Source organism: Pagrus pagrus, assembly GCF_965226575.1.
Source record: "Pagrus pagrus genome assembly, chromosome: 13".
Taxonomy (NCBI): Eukaryota; Metazoa; Chordata; class Actinopteri; order Spariformes; family Sparidae; genus Pagrus; species Pagrus pagrus.
The window spans coordinates 5331716-5351961 of record NC_140197.1 but is presented as its reverse complement, the minus strand read 5'-3'; the positions used below and the strand labels follow the sequence as shown (position 1 = coordinate 5351961).

Sequence of the window (20246 nt, the reverse complement as noted above, 5' to 3'; positions counted from 1 at the left end):
TAAAGCAACAGTGTGACCAGTGTTGTAAAATGTACCCAGAAGTCAAACTTGAGTATAGTATTAAAATATTACTTTGGTAAAAGTGAAAGTCACTTACAGCATATGAATAATACTTGAGTAAAAGTCTTAAAGTATCTGACATTAATGTAGCCTACGTAAGTATCACAAGTAAAGTAAAACTAAATTATGCATATATTTACATGTGTTCTATGTATATACTGTATACAAGGGATCAGTCAGTTGTTGGATCTGATATTTAGCATTTTTGTGATCATCAGAAAATAAATAAAAAGATTTGCAACTTTGACAGATGAACAGTCAGTATGTAACATGCAAAGTAACTAGTAACGAAGTTATCAAATAAATATAGTGGATTAAAATTGTCATATTTGCCTCCAAATAATAAAACAAGATTTCATATTTAAGTCTTACTCAGTTGTCTTTTATTGTTAAATATGTTTATACAGTAATGCTTTCTCAGTGCAGGGGCAAAGGGATGGCTCTCCACTTTTGTCAAAATAATGTTTTTATATAATATAATTTATATTTATATATAATAATCATTTTGATTTGATTTGAATGTTCTATAATGTAAAAGCTCAGACTGAACACTTCCTTCAGTAATTACAGTATGTTTACAAAAGAGGACCAAAATATGCTGAGATTTCAGATGGTGCAGACTTTCTTGAATTTAAATCCTAACAACCGTGTATGTGATGAATATGTTTACTTTTTGATTCAGTTATTTGTCCAGTCATGTCAGTGGGAGTATTAAAAAGCGATAGGGCCCCAGTCCCGAGATGGAAAACAACACTGCGTGGTACCATATGTTTGTATGACGGTAAGCGGAAGTTGTATTCCCAAATAAGGACTAGTGGGTGGGGCCACTTTAATAGTGAACGTGTGACCAGCCTAATGCTCCATTCAGGTGGTTCTCGTAAAGACCAAATCACAGCACCCTCATTGAAGAGTTTGGTCGGAATTAGTAAGACAAATCATCATTCAGCATAAATATACCAATTTCTTTTTGTATTTTTTTATGATGAAAAGCAGCACGCGACTGAATTGTCCCCCATTTGTTGAATGAAGAGTACAAGTTGCACATACGTCATAATGAATTCCTGACAATAAAGACTAAACCGTATATAGTTGATATAGCATTATTTGATGCTTCTATACTAGTACATTTTATCTTTCACGTCAAACGCTCGTCTCTTAATCCAAAGGGTTTTTTTTTTTTAATTGTATTTGTCGCTGATGTGGGTCGTTCATATGGAAGCTCGCGTTATTTCTGACAGCACCTGAAGGCAACAGACCCTCAGCTAAGCTAGTGCATAGAGACGCCTTCATCCTGAGGACGGGACAGCAGCGTTTTAAGGTGACATTCGAGGGTTTGTTTCTGTTCGCTGCACACAATGCTTAACTCGCAGAGATCCCTGTCCGAGTTGCCCAAGATGTCGGCTGCCAGTCAGGTGGAGAGAGCTGTGTTGGTGAGTTGTTGTGTCTCTGCTGCAGCACTGCGAGTAGGCAGGGACACAGTGCTGTTGGGCTATCTGGATTGTCCGAGCTGTCGGTCATTATAACATGTTGACATATGTAATCGATATTTTATAATAATGTAAGCGGGTTTACAGGACAGTCACATCCTCGCGCTGCAGCGCAGGTGCTATATCCAGGGCAGCTCACTGTGATGTTGACAGCGGGCCTGACTGTGTGTAAGCGTTCATAACGGCACAGAGCTACGCATGTAGTCAATGATCAGATCTGTTGTTACCCACAACTAAGCGTCTCAGTCTGCTTTTCATACAGAGTCAACCACTCTCTATAGAAACTGTCACTGGTTGTCTGTACTGGCAAGATTTTAGCCCATTTGGTGCAAATCATAGACACAATAACGTTAGCTTAAATCAAACTCAACAAAATGAAAAGCAAACATGAAGTTAATTGTCATGTACACATCCCAGGCATTATGGTATGTCTCAGGAAATGGTTGTTAGAGGATGACAGTATACATGAGCTGTAATAAATCGACTATGTTGCACCGTTTCCCTTTCCAGATGTTCATGCTGTTACATTGGTAAACAGCTGTTAACCACTGTTCAATACAATGAATATGAAAACCTTGATAGGACACATAATCATGTGGATAAATAATGATGAAATACACTGCCACTCAAAAAAGGGCTCTGCCCTGAGTGTTTTAGGTGTTTCCCTGCCCCAACACACCTGATTCTAATGAACGGGTCGCTGCCTGGCTTCGGTGGAAAACTGTTGTACTGAAGCAATAGAATTTGCCCTCGTGCAGCTCCTTGAGCATCAGCATTTGTGGGTTTGATTCTTTAAACATCACATTATCCAGACATCAGAAAAGGACATTTTGAAAAAAATGCAGAAATTAAATGTAGTAAACTGTAACTGTTTAAAAGGGATGAGGGATATATATATATATTTAGTTAATTGAATAAATAAGCTTTTCTCAGAGGAAAATAAGGTCCCCAGTGCACTGTTTGAAGCTAGAAAGGTGGCAGAGTCCGCCACATATACACAAAGTAGAGCAGTATAACTTGTGTCGTCCTTTAAGGTCAGTTTGTTTCTTCAGTCATGGAAACAAAGAGAGTTTGTTTGTTTAGGGGTCATTCCATGCCAATTTACCTAGGGCCTCCCAGTTCTTGTCAGGGATTTTCTTGGAAAAAAAACCATGTTGACACCTATTGAATTCATGGCACCTTGCACAATCCTATAGCTGTACTCCAAATACTTTTTTAGTAATTAATTTTTGAAGTTTGGCTCTCTGACGTAGACTTCAGCCTTTTTGTGGACAAATTAAAACTAAATCCAGTCAAAAATGGGCATGTGATAAGGTTTAGAATACACATACAAGGAACCTAAACCTCCAAGAGACCCTAAGGATAATTTACAACATGTATTCATTGAAGTAGTTGTTGCTGGATGGTTACAGTAATCAAATTAATAACAGGATTTTTTTTTTTTTTTACCAGAATGAAGAATCTGTCATTTTCAAAAATTCACATCTCCACTAGTTTTCACTTTCTTTCAACCAAATGTTGATTCTGTGTAGTATTAATGTAGTTCTGTGTAGTATTGATGTAGTTCTATCACACCTTGTTAAATATAGCTTCAGAGCTAATAACAATAATCTCTGTCAGTGTCCAGCAGTGAAGAGAGGAGCTGTACAGACTGAAGCGTGTCCTGTGGTGTTCAGGTGGTGTCAGTCTGTAGCAGAAGCTGCTCCTGAAGAAGCTGCGCCACGATGCTCTGTTCTCTCTGACACCTAGTACCACCCCCAGGACAAGCTCATCAGGAAGAACTCCTGAATGATACAACATCTACAGCATGATATTGTAGATGTTGAACAACTAGAACCCCCTCAGAAAGTACAGTCTGCTTTGAGTATACACACTGGGTCTCAGTGCTCCAAGCTCAGTCCACTCTGTGTCCAGGTGAAGTCCTTGGCTGCCTCTGTGTCTCCTTTGGTGGAGACAGAGAAGTCATGTTTCTCCTGAGGAAAGGGAGTTTGAGATTCACCTGTGTGGAGACTGCTGAAGTTGCAATTATTAGTCAATAAGCTGATGGAAAGAACATTTACTGTTTTGATAATCAATTAATCATTCCAGCCATTAAAAAAAAAAAAAGCTAGTTCCAGCTTCTTAAATGTGAGGATTTGCTGCTTTTCTTTGTCATCTATGACAGTTAATAAAGAGTCTTTGGATTTTGGACCGTTGGTTGGACAAAAGAGGCAATTTGAAGTCCTCACTTTTGAATTTTGGAAATTTTATAGATTATTACCGATTTACTGATTGTGTAAGTAATTGGCAGATTAATCGTGAATGACAGTAATCGTTATAGTACTATATAGTTATAGTCATTCGCCCTTGTAATAGAGAAACATAGTGTAAGGAAAAACGGAATTCATCCATTGACCGGATGGTTTTGAGATTGCTTATTAACCCACCCCTTTTTTAAATCTTTATTTTATTTTATACTTTTTTTTTTCTGTCAGGAGGAGGAATTCAACTGGCTGCTTAAAGAAGAAGTGCACGCTGTTCTCAAGCAGCTCCAGGATGTCCTCAAGGTAAAAGTTCAGCTTTCATGTATACAACTGTATTTAGGGCTGAGTGAAGAGGACCATCTCACTACCTTCACACATGAAGATCTGTTGATTTGTTATGGTTAGTACTAACCATAGAAATAGAAATAACCCTGATTATACCATAGTGATATCATTGAAGACTCAAGTGTGCATTTATAAAGTGGTAGCAGGGAGTCTGAAAGATGTGGGTGTTGAAGAGGCAGGTAGGGTCTATCAAAGAGATGCTATCAAGTTGCATTATTGGAAATGTAGGATCCAGTGTTGGAGACTGTGCTTGCCAAGTTTGTTGTACCACAAAAGTAAGTAGCATTATAAACTCTCCCAAAATGAATATTCAGTCATTATCTACTCACCTTCATGTTGATGGAAAGTCAGGCGAAGTTTTTCTGCCACAGAACATTTCTGGAATTTCACAGAAAAACAGCATTGCAGCCTTCTCAAGTAGATGGGGACTTTTTTTTTAAATGTTAAAAAATAACTGAAAAAAATGGCTCCATACAGCTCATCTGATGTAATCCAAGTCTCCGGAAGCCCAGAGACCCCAAATTGATTTGAAAAGATGTGACTTACACCCTTTTTAAAGCCAAAATCTTCACTGTAGTTGCAAAGTTAAAAATGTTCGTGCGCATCCCGTCTGGGTGCACACGCTCAACTGTGTGTCAAGTCTTCCTTGAATTATGCTGGACAAGCTGTGTAGTGACAATTTATTTATTTATTTATTTTAGTTTGTTTGTTTTCTTTCTAAATTTTAAAACAAGTCTCCAGCTGCTTCAGTTGTTTAGCAGAATGCTACAACTCTGTTTTGCTGTGAAGCTCCAGAAATGTTTTGTTGACTACGAAACTTCACCTGACTTTCCATCAGCATGGAGGGAGGAGATGATGACTGGATTTAATTTTTGGGTGAACTGTTCCTTAAAAGTCATCTGATGCTACGATGAATTTCCGTCATTTGGAATCCCTAGACACCAGGTATGCGATCAGTGCATGGACTGGCCATCAGTATCAATGTACAATGTTAACACAAAGGCCGTAACTTCACAACAGTGTGATTAAGATTTGTTACTGATGGTACGTTTTCTCTGCCATCGACAGGAGGCATCAAGACGTTTCTCCATGCCGACACCAGGTCTGGAGAGTCAGCTCAAACAGGAAAACTTCATCCTCGGCAGCTCAACGTAATACCTATATAACCATTTTGTTTTTTAAGTGAGACTTTTTTTTGGTGTACGGTTACTGTGCTTGTCTTTAGTGAAATAACTGGCCCTGTCTGTTACTTAACAATGTTTTTCTGTGGAGGAAGTGGCTGTCAGATGCTCAGTGATAGTTGGTTTGAAATATGCTGAGAATGACCATGTTGCTCATTTCCGTCATCTTGTAATCTTTCAGAGCCGTTGCCCTCCTTCACACACAGCAAAGCCTTCCCTTCCCATAAAGTGGCTGTGCTGTTGTTCCTCTCTCCATGTTGTGATAAAAATGTGATGTGTTGTTTTGCAGCATGGATCAAGTGAAGGGGGTGCTGACTCTGCAGGGCGAGGCTCTGACTCAGGCTGTGAGTTTGTCTCTTCTCATTGAGGCTGTTTTCCCTTTGTGTGAAAATGACACATTGGTTGAAGCTCACATGTTCCTTGTTAATGTTTTGCCTTTTTTAACAGGACATAAACCTGAAGGTTGCAAAGAACAGCCAGGCACTGCACTTTCAGTTCAGAGAGGACAAGCAGTGGAAACTGCAGCAGGTACAGTTCAGTCTGTCAGTGTGCAACACTATGACGGAGAGAAAATAGAGAAAAACTGTTCTGTTTGTCTCAAGCTGTGAGTATTATCTGAACTGTCTGACTCCCCTAGTAAAGACTATTTAAAAGTATGTTAGGTCAAGGTTAGAGAATGATGCTCAGTGGATGTATAACACACAGCCTGATACCCACTGCAAGCCTAATGACAGTCAAAACATCCTTTAACATGAATACTGGGCTTCTGTAGGATTAAGAACACTCAATTCTTTCATTCAACATTCAGCACATTTCACTGTGTACTGATAACTGATGCCAACAACAACTTTCTTATCTTGGCTTCAAATATAAAATGTTCCTTTTGTATGTAAATTATCTTAATGTTGGAATCCCGTTCACCGTTCCACCTGTCTTGTCTCCGTTCATCCATCAGATCCAGGATGCTAGGAACCATGTGAACCAGGCTCTGCAGCTGCTGAGCAGCCATGATGATAGCTACCACTTCAAGACAGGGGCTGAGGTTAATAAGGTCTGTCCTCTGTCTCCTCATGACAACTACACCCTGATCCACCCAGTGCACAGCTGAACATGGATGAGATCCCCTTAACTGTGTCAGTGATCCTGGCTTCATGTTTCTGTTACTGCTGCAGCTCATGGACGCAGTGATGCTCCAACTGACGCGAGCAAGAAACCGCCTCACCACTCCGGCCTCCATGACGCTTCCTGAGCTGGCCACCAGCGGTCTGATGGTACAGGACATGAGACAGTAAACACTACACAAACACAGCTTTAACACAGTAAGGATCAGTGTTTGAGTAACAGTGGGTTTTTGAGGCAGAAATGATTCTGATCAAATCTGCTAACGAAGATGAACAAATAACAAATTTGATAAGAATCCCTGGTTATTGAAGAGTTCTGACCAAGACTGTCAATGTGGTGAAGTACATAAAACATATGTCCTCATACTTTTGTGTACAATTTTGCAATTGTATTGGTCTGGACCTCTTTGTTCCAGCATACAGTGATATTTTAGACACCTGGCTCTCAACCTTTTTTGGCTTGTGACACTTTAACTTGATGCTTTGTCTTCTTTTGACTCCTGCATGGGATAGCCAATTCAAACATAGATCCAAATTGTTTCATTTGGATACTTTTCTAGGCCTGGAGATGTAAAACTATAATTGACAAGCAAAGCCAAAGATTTCTTGGTAATCATAAAGTGCTTCGCGGAGACAATAATGTAACAATGTGCATGTGGACTTAAAACACAATAAAAGCAGGAATGAAAAAAAAAAATCTTCACAAAGGCAAGTCTAAACAAATGGGTCTTAAGTCAAATGGGAAAGAGTTCCAAAGTTTAGTAGCCGCAACCTCAAAATCAGGGTCTCCTTTGTTTTAAGCCTAGATCGAGGAACTGCCAGCTAACCCTGATCATAGGACCTTAAAGACCTGCTCGGGACACAGGGCACAATTATTCTCTGTCCCTCTCTTGTTTGAACATAACAATGCCACCAGTGCACAAAGTCTGGTCCATAAAGAAAGGGAATTCCCTGTTTGGTTTGGAAAAACTTTACTTTAGGCCTGCACAGAGCCCTGACCTTAACCCCTACCAACATGTTCAGCTTGAACTGGAACACTGACTGTGAGCTAGATTTTATCACCGTCATCAGTGTCGGACCTCACTGATGCTCTGGTGGTTGAATAGGAGAAAAACCCTGCAGCAGGTTCAGCTGGTGGAAAGACTGAATCCAGACGCTGTTACAACAGCAAGTTAGTGCTCATTGTGTCGCAGTCACACTGTCAACTGTGAATGTTAGGGTGTCCACATAATATTGGCCATGTAGTGTAAGAACTGAGGGGGGCATTGGAAGAATAAACATATCAGTGTGTGTAGCATGAAGCTTCATGCTGCTGACCTCCACTCTTCACCCTGCTGTTTATCTCCTTCCCTCAACAGAAGATGTTCACTCCTCCCATGCCAGGAGACGTCATGGTGAACTTCTACATCAATTTAAGCAAACTGTGTCTGACTGTGTACCAGCTTCATGTGCTGCCTCCCAACACCACCAAGGTCAGATCCTTTTGACTCTTCAACACTATGTGAAGCAATACACAGCCTCATGTGATTGACGTTTTCATGTTTTGTTTTATTGTCTCAGAATTTCAAGCAAGCTGGAAGCTCAGTGTTGCACAACCCAGGGGCAATGTTGTAAGTCCTGCGTCAATTCTGTCCTTTCTTTGTTTCTTTGTTTCTGCGGCATACAGTACACATACAAATATTAAACTGAACAATACATGCAATGGATACTTTAAAAAAGAAGTGATAAATGAAGTAAATGGAAAGAAACAGATTGTTACTGCTAACACTTGCATTGAGAAATAATTTGTGTGTACTGTATTTTCTGAGCAGTTTGGAAATCTAGCTTGGCACTATCCCACACTCAGGATGTCTATCTTTCAGGTCCCTTTAATCACTCTTTCCTCCACAGTGAGCTCAACAACAACCGGTTTGAAGTGAGTCACGTTCACAAGGTAGAGTGTGTGGTGCCTTGGCTAAATGATACGCTGGTATTCTTCACCATCTCCCTGCAGCTCTGTCAGCAGCTCAAGGACAAGGTGGGTGTCTCTCATGCAACATGATTGTGAACACATTGACTCCATTCTCACTTGATGAATCCTAAAGTGACACAGACTCTTTAAAGCTGCAGTAATCTATGTATGTTAACTATTTCAACAACAGAGCTGCCAAGTGGGAGGGGCTGCTGCTCCCACTCTATTCCCATTTCAAGTTTTCCTTTTAAATTAAATAATTAAAACTGGTATAAAAAGATTAAATAGTTAGTTTGTTTCTTAGAAATCATGTTCCATCTGTCGTTTTAGCATGGCAGAATACTAGCATGGCTCTAAATACTACAATACCCATGAGCCTCTGCTGCCCTTGCCATGGAGAAGAAGCCAGAGGCGCAAACTATTCAAAACACTTTGTCATTACGGTTGAAAACAATAGTTACATACATACATCATAGTTACTGAATTCATCCAACGGCGACACATTTATTTTATTGCATTACTTGATTATAAGCATTGCGAGATGAAATGAAGTTTATTATGAGCTTTATTAAGAGACAAGCTAATGCTAAAGATTGGTTTCAAGGCTTGGAGGGAAAAGGTGACGGAGATGCCATGGGAATTTCAAAATAAAGGTGTATATTAAAGATGATGATATGGATCCATGTTTATACTTCGCAGCGATGATATCAGATCATTTATCATTGAATCTGTTAATATCTATATGAATGGATCATTATACCCCTATTAAATACTGCAGCCTCAAGATCACTGTTCTTCGATATTGGATCTGTTCCTTGAAGGCTACTGTTGGCCTCAAATACAGTATATAATTGTCAGGTAGATAATTAACCTTGCATTTGTAATGTATGATCTAACTAAGCTCCTCTGTCCTCCCCTCTCTGCAGATATCTGTCTTCTCCAGTTTCTGGAACTACAGACCTTTCTAATCCACCTTCTGTCCACTCGCCAGAGACTGCTCAGACCCAAACTAACCACACAAGTGTAAGGGACATCCTTGGAAGGCTTTTATTTTTTTATATATTTATCATCCGGTCATTCACTTCCAAGTGTTGCATGATTAGCTGAGGGAGCCAATCAAAGCCCAACAGATATCAATGTTTGCCATTTGCAGATGTGTTAGCCCAGCTGACTGACGTTTTTCTGATACATGTGTATTGCATCTCCCAGCACTGACTTGAAGATATCAGTGAATGAATGTGACTGTTGCTGATTTGATATTAGATTTTTTTTGTTGTTAGATTCAAGAAACTTAGTACTTGTTGAGTAGTCATCTGGTTCTTATCCCAAAGTCTTGTGAACTGTCTTGTTGTTTGGAACACTAATTTGTGCACTCAGGGTTGAAAGACGAAGCAGCACTAAGAGCTCACAGTGGGAGGATTTTTTTTCTAGATTACTTTGAGTTCCTTCACAGCAGTTTCCTCATTTGTTTGCCCTCTGTCACACTATACTTTGTTTCTCTCAGGCTCTAGAAGAGCACCTGGTTTTACATGTCAAATTCAGTTTTGTATTCATGGTTAGCACTACTAAGAAGGTGCCAATAACTACCTGATTCTAATGCCGACTACCAATAAGTTAACCATTAAATGCACATTTTTGTGTTAAAAAAAAAAAAAGAAGTTCCAAACCTGTTGTTTATGTATGGTAACAAGTGCTAAGATGTAGTGAGCTGTTGAGGTTTCAGCTTGTTCCACTGCCTCCAAGTGACCGAAAAAACACTTTGTCAAAGCTTGTGTCTTTGAGCAGCAGAAAGTCACTACAAGCAGATGGCGGAACATAGAAATGGGTTGCCAGATTCCTCTATAGATGGTTTGTTCTTGGCTGAATCAGTAGATGTAAACTTGTGTTTTCTTCTTATTGGGTCACAGATTTCTAATAGAAAGTCTGCGTTTGAAAGTGGATGTGTGGGATTGAAAGAAGTGGCCATTTGCTTGGAAGGAGGGTCCAACAAACACTGAAGAGATGCATTATGGGATTTGTAAGCTCCAGTGTTTTCGGAACTTGACCCATAGTAGGAACTCAAAGTCAGGATATCTTAACCTTTGCTGCACAGATTTGAAACATTCTTATTATTTATTTAATAGAAGTCCTCTTTATGGAAGGACAATAGAACAACCCGGAGCAATCTTTGAATCTCAGTACATCCACCTGTACTAATGAAACCGTCCACAATGTTGTATCTGCTCATGTTATCCTGGATGACACTAAGCATTTCTTATAAAAATGGCTCCCTTACTCTGAGGATTTGTTTCAGTTTCACTAATTCCTTATTTTTAATTATGAGACAGGTTTTTAGGCTAAGTGTTGCACATGCAGAGTATATTTTTGCAAGGGGAAAGAATAAACGTCTTAGCTGTGAGGGGATGCATTAGTATGAGGGGAACATTTCCCACTGTGATCTTTTAGGGAATACAAACATCATTCACTGACAGTATAGTACCATGTGTTTGTGGCCCAGTCCCAATGTCTGCCCTCTCACACATCACTCATTGCTTTATCCAGGTCACATGATGTCACAATGTGCTGTTTAGAACCCTCACACCCGGCTCATCTCATGCAATGGTGAATGGTAAATGAATTCATTCAGGCGCTTTTCTGGTCGCCTTCTATCCAGAGCACCCCACTGTATCTCTATGATCACCATGATGATGACCATCACACTCAAACACCAATTGAACAACCATCAGGAGCTATTTGGGTATCTTCAGTATCTTGCACGACAGCAAGGGATCAAACCACCGACATTGTGAATAGTGGACGATTCGCTCTACGTCCTTAGCCATTTATGCACTTAAAAGATCACTCCACTGATTTAGCATTGGAGTCAAATCAATGCAGCACAACCAGATATCTTCATTTATGGTAAGCTCACGTCTTCCTAACTGCACAACAACAGGTTGTTTTTTTTTTCATTTTCAAACTTGTAGTCTGCAACCAACAGTGACTTGAGTGACATCACATGAGGGCATTTATTAAACTTCACACAGCTCCTTCTAGGGATGCAAAGGGTTTATACTACTTGTTTCTCAAATGCAGTAGTTCCCCAAACACCTAGAAACACACTTTGATGTTGAACACATCACCCCGAGGTTCAGGCTCTGGATCACATCATGTGGGATGGATGGTAGAGATGGGAAAACATTATCAGGTTTACAACTTATAAGTGTTCATGTCATTCAAGTTCATGTTCATGTTAAATGATGACAGAGTTGGTCATATGAAAAATAAAAACACTGTGCATTAACAGTATAACATCATAACCATTAAAATTGGGTTTAATTAAATTGAACAACATTTTTTATCATTTCTGGTTTTCGGGTGCTTCAGTATTATGAAGTGCCAAGTCTGATAGATGGGTGCTTTTTAGAAAAATCTGTGTTGTGATTATGACTTGGATGTTAACATGAACACTGTTTACAAGTTGGAAACTGGTAATTACAATAACTCCAATATGACATTAACATGGCGTTAGGGCAGACTTTGGATCTGGGCCAGTGCTTTGTTTTTCGGTGGGTGTTTTTTGTTTGTTTTTGTTGTTCATTTGGTGGAAATGACATGACTCACATTCCCTGTTTGTTACTACATGGATATGTCTAAATGATAAGCTACTTGTCATGGCTGTTGATGTAATCTTTGATCTGTCTGCTCTATGTTCATATTTATTTTACACTTTTTGCACATGCGTTGATTCCCTGTGAACCAAACACTAATCCAATCATGAACAAATGACTTCATTCCAGTAAGTGTTAATCTACTTTAAAAAGCTGCCTATCATATAAAATGTGGAAATAATTTATCTGATATCTGTGCAATAAAATATTCTAAATGATAAGCCGTCCATATTGAGCACTCCCTCTTGGCTCTTGCTGCCTGCTTCAGTGAAACTACATATAAAGATGTCTGCATTCAACTTTTCATTACACTTTGTCTCCACTATTCAGATGCTTCCGATGCCAACTGTGTTTCACAGTTCAGATCAAATACACTTTATTAGCTCTGAATGACTTTTGGGTCTTTTTACCCACTTCTTTTTACGTTTCATACAATTGTGATATTAAAGGAACAGTTCACCCAAAAACTAAAACTCAGTCAGTATCTCCTCATCCTCATGCTGATGGAAAGTTGGGTGAAGTTTCATTGTCCACAGAACATTGTGGAGCTTCACAGCAAAACGGCGTTGCTGCATTCTCCTAAACAACGGATGAGGGATGTATGATAGATGCTGATGGGGACTTGACTTGATACTTGATGGATCTTTTATAATGTGAAAAAACAAACGTTTTGTAGACTATGAAACTTCACCTGACTTTCCACCAGAATGGGGGTGAGTAGAGAATGACTGTTCCTTTAAAAAAAAATCTCACTCCTAATGAAGAGAAAAAAATTGGATCCTGCCAGAGTAAGTAACATATAGAGGCATTAAGGTTCTTACTCCTTAGTTAGTATGCAGTCACATGTGAAGAGACTCATGGGACTGGTTCCACAAAGACAGACTTTGACTGTGGCTTAGATCAAACAGTGTAAGCTCTTCGGACCTGAAAAACAGACCTGCAGCATGTACTGAAGCCCTGAGAGGCAAGCAAGAAAAAAAAATTTGGTGATCCATTTTCGAAGTTTCTCTCCTGTGTTTATGAACAGGTTGTATGGCAGGTTGTTTATCTGTGAACATGGGGGGAACTTTTTGGCAATTAAATAAAAAATGTATTCTATTTTTGTTGATGAAGGTTCTCAGTCATCGGACATGGTAATTCTAAGTGCTGTATCGTAGGCAACTGGACATGTTTCAGTGTCGTGAAGACATTTCACCTCTCATCCAAGAGGCTTCTTCAGTTCTAACTAACTGGAGGAGTTGCAGGCTTTTGCAGGCCAACTCCTCAGGTCAAGACTCTGCTGTCCACTTACATCCGAAGGAGAAAAAATATTCCTTTGAGGACAACAATGTAAGCATCTTGGCCAGAGAAGACAGATGGTTTGAAAGAGGAGTAAAAGAATCCATCTATGTCAAACTGGAACAACCGTCTTTGAACAGAGGAGGTGGACTACGACATTACTTATCACCCACCTACAATGCTGTACTGAGCTCCCTCTCCAGACAGGTTAACAACCATTAACACCTGGCCTCACCTAGCCCTAGCAACCCACATGAAGGCCGGTTGGGCTAACGACCCACAAGTGGCCCTAACGACTCTGAAACTCAGAGCTCACACGCGTCCTTAACGACTCTGTAAGGACACTCCCACAGAGTTTAAAAACCTGCAACTCCCCTCCAGTTAGTTAGAACTGAAGAAGCCTCTTAGATGAAAGTGACACATCTTCTAGATACTGAAACATGTCCAGTTTCCTACAATACAGCACTTAGAATAATTCTATTTTTTCATCTGTCATATCCTCCCCCTTCTGGAGCCTTCTGGTAACTACTAGCCTAATATTAATTCTACTGCTGGTGTTAACAATGACAATTTGAACATAAAACATAAGAAAAAAGTAATGTACTCTTACTGCTGGAACTCACAGTAACCATTATAACCATTTCTGTTATGATAAAACATAATAATGCTCATTAAATGTTACTCTAATGTTTAATCTGACGTGCTGATAATAGACATTATACCATCTGCCACACTAACAGCAGATTAGCGCCAATTATAATACATACTACTTAGCCAAAAGAAAGACATGACAGTAATGCTACATAACTTGCTAGCACATAACATATACACATTGTGATTTGAAATCATGAGCACAGGAGAGAAAACATTTCCAATCACACTTAGAAAATGGATGAATAGAATTGTTTTTTTTCTCACTTGCGTCTCAAGCACTGAGTGTTTCTGCTCCTGTTCATCAGGATCTGGATAGTTTCCTTATGCAAATAAAAAGACTGATAATGTCCTCACTGCTGTGTGTTTCCGTTGCTCTTTTGAAATATTTTGAAATAAGGAAAAATGATATATCCAATAAAATTCAGTCATCATGAAAATATATGTAGAAAGAACATTTCATAATGATGAGTTTAGTTTTAATAACTTCAGTTATTTGATAAATTACTTTATTTGCTTATCTTATGCAATTTAATTAGTTGCATCAATACTGCTGAGTTTTAAACCAACTGTTTGACAGATGTGGAGCAGTAAAACTACACTGTTCTAAATGCAACAAAGGGATGTGTTGCATCGCTGCAATCTCTGCACACAAACATGGAGGGATTCTGGCCAGAAGTGAATTGATGTGTGTTTAAAGTGGTGAACTGTATGTATTCTGAGAGAAACAAACACAGGAAGAGCAAAAGTTTGAAGAGAAAAACTAACTGAGATACTGTTAGAGCCCACAGAGAGCAAGGCAGTCTACAGCTCTGAGTGATCCAGCCTGGTTGAGCCTGTAAACCTTCCTGTTTTCCTCAGAACAACATATCTGTTTACTGTTTTATGATTTATACCGTCAGATTCTGTGTACTTTGTCCTCTACAAATGTCTTTGTGTCTGTTTGCAAAGAAAAGCACTCCATTAATGAACAATGATGAGAAGGAATACACCAATAAATAATCATAGAGCAAGCTTACATTTTTATGAATTTATTTCTTAGTAAAAGCTTTACATTGAATTGTTATCCTTTCAGCAAACAAAATAAAAGGAAGTGACATTCAAATCTACACAGGCATAAAAACACAGAGAGCTCCTTTGTGGTATCCTAGCAATAAACAATAAAGCCCACATATCAGTGACAGTCAATGAGATCATGTGTGTTACATTTCCTTAACTGGGGCTCATGAGAAACAACTATTCTATGTGCAAGTAGACTACATCTGGTTACAGACTATTGATTGCTGCTTCATCAACCTTCACAATACTTGATCAGTGAAGTTCAGCTGTCAGGGCTCCAGAGCCATGTTCTCTATGCCCACCTTCCGTCTACGAGGCTGTTGAGAAAGAAGAAAGAAAGTCCTTAATGAGCTCATCCATGTTTCAGTTCATTTAACCACATGCCAGGATCAGTGACGTTTTCTCTGCATCCACAATGCCAGCAAGAAGGTGATGAATAGTCCTGTCTTTGATATAGAAGACATGAGAAGGTTCACTCAGCCATCTGAATGTACATGTACATGTTCTGATGTCCCCTTTGGACAAAGATGACAATGGTGAAACAAAGTAAACTTTGTTTTAGTTCCATACCACCAGACTACAGAGCAGCTCCTTTTCCTCAGGCTGTGATTCATTCTCAGCACTCTGTCGTAAAAACTGTTTTAATTTTATGACTTTTATGACCTGTAAAAGTCTGAATCTGACCTGGTGACAAGCATTAAGAATGACCATAATAATCATACAGAAATAACCAAGCTTCTCACTGATGGTCTGGTTTGCTTCTGTAGTTCATATAGAGGCATCATTATTAAATCAATACTATTTAACCTTGTAGTGCGTTTAAACTCCATGGTTCATCAAAGCCTTTGATATGACTTTAGACCATTACTAGAATGTTTTTGCTTCGCTTACTCAGTGGACAATGATAACAGTGGTATAATAAAAGAAAGTGGTCTATTTAGAAACAGTTGAGTTCAATCCTTCATCACTGTAAAGGTGCTAGGCAGCCTGCAGAGACCCCATTACGTCTGGCTAAGAAACAGTTTGGCACATAACCACAACATGTCCCTTTTACACTCTCTGTGAAGGTTTGGGAAGGGATTAAACAAACCAGATATAGCATGTTGATTAGTGAGCGTTAGAAGTGCTGTTAGGTGGTTTTGTTGTGTTCGATGAGAGCTAGCTGTTTCCCAGTCTTTATGCTAAGTGTACCATAAGACTTGTTGTCATTCTTCACATCTGCAGTATATCAGCGAGACACCCAAAATGTCAAATTATTCCTTTCAACATGTTCTCGTATTTTTACACTGTGTTTCTCTACTTTGCAGTGGTCCGTCCTAAGATGTGTGGACATCTTTTCTTTGCAGGTCTGTCTTGGTTATGCAGCCTCTCTATGGACTCTTAAAGCTGTTTCTGAACTCATCACCTTCTAACAGACACTCAGCAGTTTATTCAATAGCGAGCAGTCACACATCTGCGAAACTCTCACGTTTTTATTCACATTGTACAAAAAATGTTTTTTTTATCATGTGACAGCACTGTGGTTAAGATCTGGTTTGTGTGTTGTGTGTTATGCAGGGGCGCTGAAAAGGGGGGGTAAAGGAGACGGATTCTAGGGGCCCATGATTGAGGGGGGCCCAGAGAGGCCCCTAATGATGATGAAATTATAATACAGAAAAAATAATGACACTAAGTTATTAAGTTATTAAGTTATTTTTCATGGGGCCCAAAATCCCTAGCGGCGCCCCTGTGTGTGTGTGTGTGTGTGTGTGTGTGTGTGTGTGTGTGTGTGTGTGTGTGTGTGTGTGTACCTTCTCATCATCACAGCAGCAGCAGCAGCAACAGCGGATGAGGACCAGGATGACGAGCAGCAGAACCATACCTGACACCACACACGCGCGCGCACACACACACACACACACACACACACACATACACACACACACACACACACACACACACACACACACACACACACACACACAGTACAGGTCATCAGTGTTCAGTGAAGAACTGTTTTCTTGCCAGGGTGGAAAAGCTCCAACATGTGTAGTTGAAGGACAACTGAAGCTGGAGGCCCTGACAGTGAAAGAATCTGATAGAGCCAAGTTCAAAGTTATATTTGTATCTTTAAAAGTGCACCCTGTTGTATTGTGGAAGAAATGTTAATGAGAAGAGAAAGATCTTCATTGACTGATGTTTTTCTAAATAAACAAACTAAATAAACAAACTCTCTTTGTTTTCATGACAGAATAAACTGAATAAACAAACTGACCTTAAAGGACAACACAGTTTCATACCGTTTTACTTTGTTTATATGTGGCAGACCCTGCCACCTTTCTAGCTTCTGGGACCTTATTTTCCTCTGAGAACTGCTGATTTATTCAGTTATTTATTAGTTTGAGTGTTTTCATTGTGAGCAGATTATTGCTCCAATGGGAATCACTGACTCTACTTCATGTAAATACAATCTGTGTCTGGTCGTACTGTCTCGTCATTTCTGAAGCTTAGAAAACTCTATTCCTATTGACCAGCCCTTGATTTTGTGCCTTTTGTACTCAATCTACCAATTATATCTAGAATTTGGACTGCTCTGAATACTGTGAACTGGTGAACAGGGGTGTGGGCTAAGGAATGATGAAGAAGTGGCTGAAGAGGCACTGGGGAATGTTCAATGTAAACGTTTTAACGCTCTCTGCTCATTTTCTAATTTGCGTTAACTCCGGTAACAACAGGTTTGTGAAACTGGACCCTGATGCTTTTGTGGTATAGAGATCATCAGAGCATTTTTACCCGATTAGTTAATTTCCTTCACTTTCACTCACCGATGAAGATGAAGAAGACTGCAAAAGAGGCGATGTCCCAGTCAGACTGGAAGAGCTGCTTGGACTGCAGTCTGGAAACCACATCGTTGAACTGATCCTCAAACTCCTGCTCCAGGTCCCTTGGCCCCATCGCTCTGTCTAGTTTCACAAACACACACACAGTGCAGCATTAGAGCTCACTGGATGGCTGGCAGGCTGATTCTGTTACCAATATTAGGGAGTAAAACAATATCTGATATTGATTTATTGTCCAATATTCTTATACATAAACACACCTTTTTTTTGCACTGACCCCTCAAATATGGTTATCAAACACTTGTGACAAAGACATGTAATGGAGGTAGGATACTTTACAGCTGACAATAAACTTTATTGTCCAAAATCAGTTCACTGAAACAATAAACTTCACTGGAAATTTCATAATTATAAATTACTCAGATTATCATTTCCTGAATTAGGCCTATGTTCTGTGGGAAAAAAAAAGTTATATTGGTGCATGTCAGACAACATATATGCCGATATGATATAGGCCTATCTGTATTAGGCTCTGCACAGTTAGTTTAAACTGAATTACTGCGCACTTCATAGCACATAGCTGACAAACTTATTTTACATTTTTATTTATTTTTTATTATTTAACAATTCACAGAAAAAGGAGGAATATAGGAATTTATTAAAAATCTTGCATATAGAAATGTAAGAAATATAATTATTTATAGTATAGTATAATTATTATCAGATATGCGTGTGTGTTTATACAGTAATGTACAAAATATATTATGTTATGTACAGAACATAACAACACAGGAGCAGAGTGGAAAATTCACCTTAACACACTATATTACATTTAGTAATTGTTTTCTACATCTTGCTATTTGCCAGATTAATCAGTGCACTTCCTCCCGTGTTGACTGTAACCAGGCGGAATCATTAGACATCATCACTAACTTTCATTATAGTCATCAGCCTCATTCACTCAGATGAAAATGTAGCCTACATAACATGTCACTGTACAATAAAAACAAACGTAAACTACACCTACAGTATGATATATTTTACTTTGTAAGGAACAGCAGACAGCTCACCTGTGATCGGATCGTTTGTCGTTTTAGTCCTTTCCTTCCGGGTACGAAGGTCTACCTGACGCACCTGCTGACAGTGACGCACTGGACTCTACCTGCCTTGTTCCGCATTTAAAACGAGCGGTGTTGTTGATTTCCTCCTCAGTTATCGACTCCAGACTCCAGAAAGTATGTAGAAATGATGCAGTATCTGCATTATGCTTTGTTCTTACCAGTCTAACAGACGATGAAGCAAATCATTGCTCCTCTCTATGGAAGATCATTTCCACCAAGTTAGTTTATACTCAAAATATAAAATACTAACACAAATTCCATGTTATCACGTGGTTTGGACTTACTCAGTAATAACTATGAGAATAAAAGTCGAATTATGAGACATTATTTTAAAATGAGTTTTCGACTTAACCATGACAATTTATCATTTCTGACTTTTTAATGGGCTTCTGTAAATTTGTCATCATACAATGATGTAATGAACTATGGAAGCTATGAGCAGCCCTGGGTCAAACATATTGTTTCCTCTGTTTTCCTGTGATAATAAGTTTTATTTCATTTTGTTTTCTTGAAATCACAAGTTATTTAGGCCATTATCACGAGATAGCAACTGCTGTTTTCCCCAGATAAATTTTGATACGATAGTTTTGCCATCATTCACATAAAATGGCTCCATACAGCTTGTCCCGTGTGACTTAAGTCTCTGGAAGCCCCAAGATCCCAAACTGATCTGAAAAGAGAGAGTTTTCATCGTATACAGAGTGTGAATAATATCTTTTCAAAATCATTTTTTACTTGTGTTCTTCTTGTTGTTGTTTTTTTCTGTTTTAAAACAAGTCCCCAGGTTCTTCAGTTGTTTAGGAGAACGCTGCAACTCTGTTTTGCTGTGAAGCTCCAGAAATGTTTTGTAGATGAAACTTCACCTGACTTTCCATCAGTATGGTGGTGAGGAGATAATGACTGAACTTTCATTTTTGGTTGAACTGTGCCTTTAATTACTGCAGATCAGTCACACTGACCTCTGTGGTAATAAAGTCACTGGGGTACTTTGTGCTGCCCCAACTCAAAGCCATCACCAACCCACTGCTACTGCACCCCCCACAGTCCACCTACAGAGCCAACAGGTGCGTAGACAATGCAGTAAACATGGCCCTCCACTTCTTCAGCAACCTATTCCAGGATTCTGTTTGTGGAGTCTAGCTCATCATCTTGGCACAAAATTAACCTGTCACAGTCAATGATGGTGCGCCGCCATCACTGAGTCCATCACCATCCTCCTTCACCATCCGGTGTGCTGCTGCCACTGCTAAGGACACAGACAGACTGAAGCATATCTTTTC

The 20246-nt window shown here is 39.3% G+C and overlaps 2 protein-coding genes across 2 annotated transcripts; one reads left to right on the top strand and one right to left on the bottom strand.

The window, feature by feature from the left end:
* The first annotated feature begins 1296 nt into the window (after positions 1–1296).
* On the top strand, positions 1297–12259 carry rogdi (rogdi atypical leucine zipper). The gene is made up of 11 exons (XM_084371144.1): positions 1297–1490; positions 4022–4093; positions 5204–5286; positions 5606–5660; positions 5764–5844; positions 6272–6367; positions 6489–6587; positions 7796–7909; positions 7998–8047; positions 8328–8454; positions 9315–12259. Exons 1-11 carry the CDS (start codon positions 1416–1418, stop codon positions 9354–9356), a joined length of 894 nt encoding a protein of 297 aa, XP_084227270.1. The 5' UTR covers positions 1297–1415; the 3' UTR covers positions 9357–12259.
* A 2723-nt stretch (positions 12260–14982) lies between these two features.
* On the bottom strand, positions 14983–18981 carry smim22 (small integral membrane protein 22). The gene is made up of 4 exons (XM_084371145.1): positions 18916–18981; positions 17831–17968; positions 16817–16887; positions 14983–15343 (listed from the first exon to the last, which is right to left on the bottom strand). Exons 2-4 carry the CDS (start codon positions 17958–17960, stop codon positions 15296–15298), a joined length of 249 nt encoding a protein of 82 aa, XP_084227271.1. The 5' UTR covers positions 17961–17968; positions 18916–18981; the 3' UTR covers positions 14983–15295.
* Between the last annotated feature and the right edge of the window lie 1265 nt (positions 18982–20246).

Bases quoted from the DNA above. Each gene is read 5' to 3' on its own strand.
- rogdi (XM_084371144.1), top strand. From the start codon at position 1,416: ATGCTTAACTCGCAGAGATCCCTGTCCGAGTTGCCCAAGATGTCGGCT. The intron at 6,368-6,488 runs GTCTGTCCTCTG...TTACTGCTGCAG, and splicing joins CAGGGGCTGAGGTTAATAAG to CTCATGGACGCAGTGATGCT. The intron at 6,588-7,795 runs GTACAGGACATG...TTCCCTCAACAG, and splicing joins TGGCCACCAGCGGTCTGATG to AAGATGTTCACTCCTCCCAT.
- smim22 (XM_084371145.1), bottom strand. From the start codon at position 17,960: ATGGGGCCAAGGGACCTGGAGCAGGAGTTTGAGGATCAGTTCAACGAT. The intron at 16,888-17,830 runs GTGAGTGAAAGT...GTGTGGTGTCAG, and splicing joins AGTCTTCTTCATCTTCATCG to GTATGGTTCTGCTGCTCGTC. The intron at 15,344-16,816 runs GTACACACACAC...CTTTCTCAACAG, and splicing joins GCTGCTGTGATGATGAGAAG to CCTCGTAGACGGAAGGTGGG.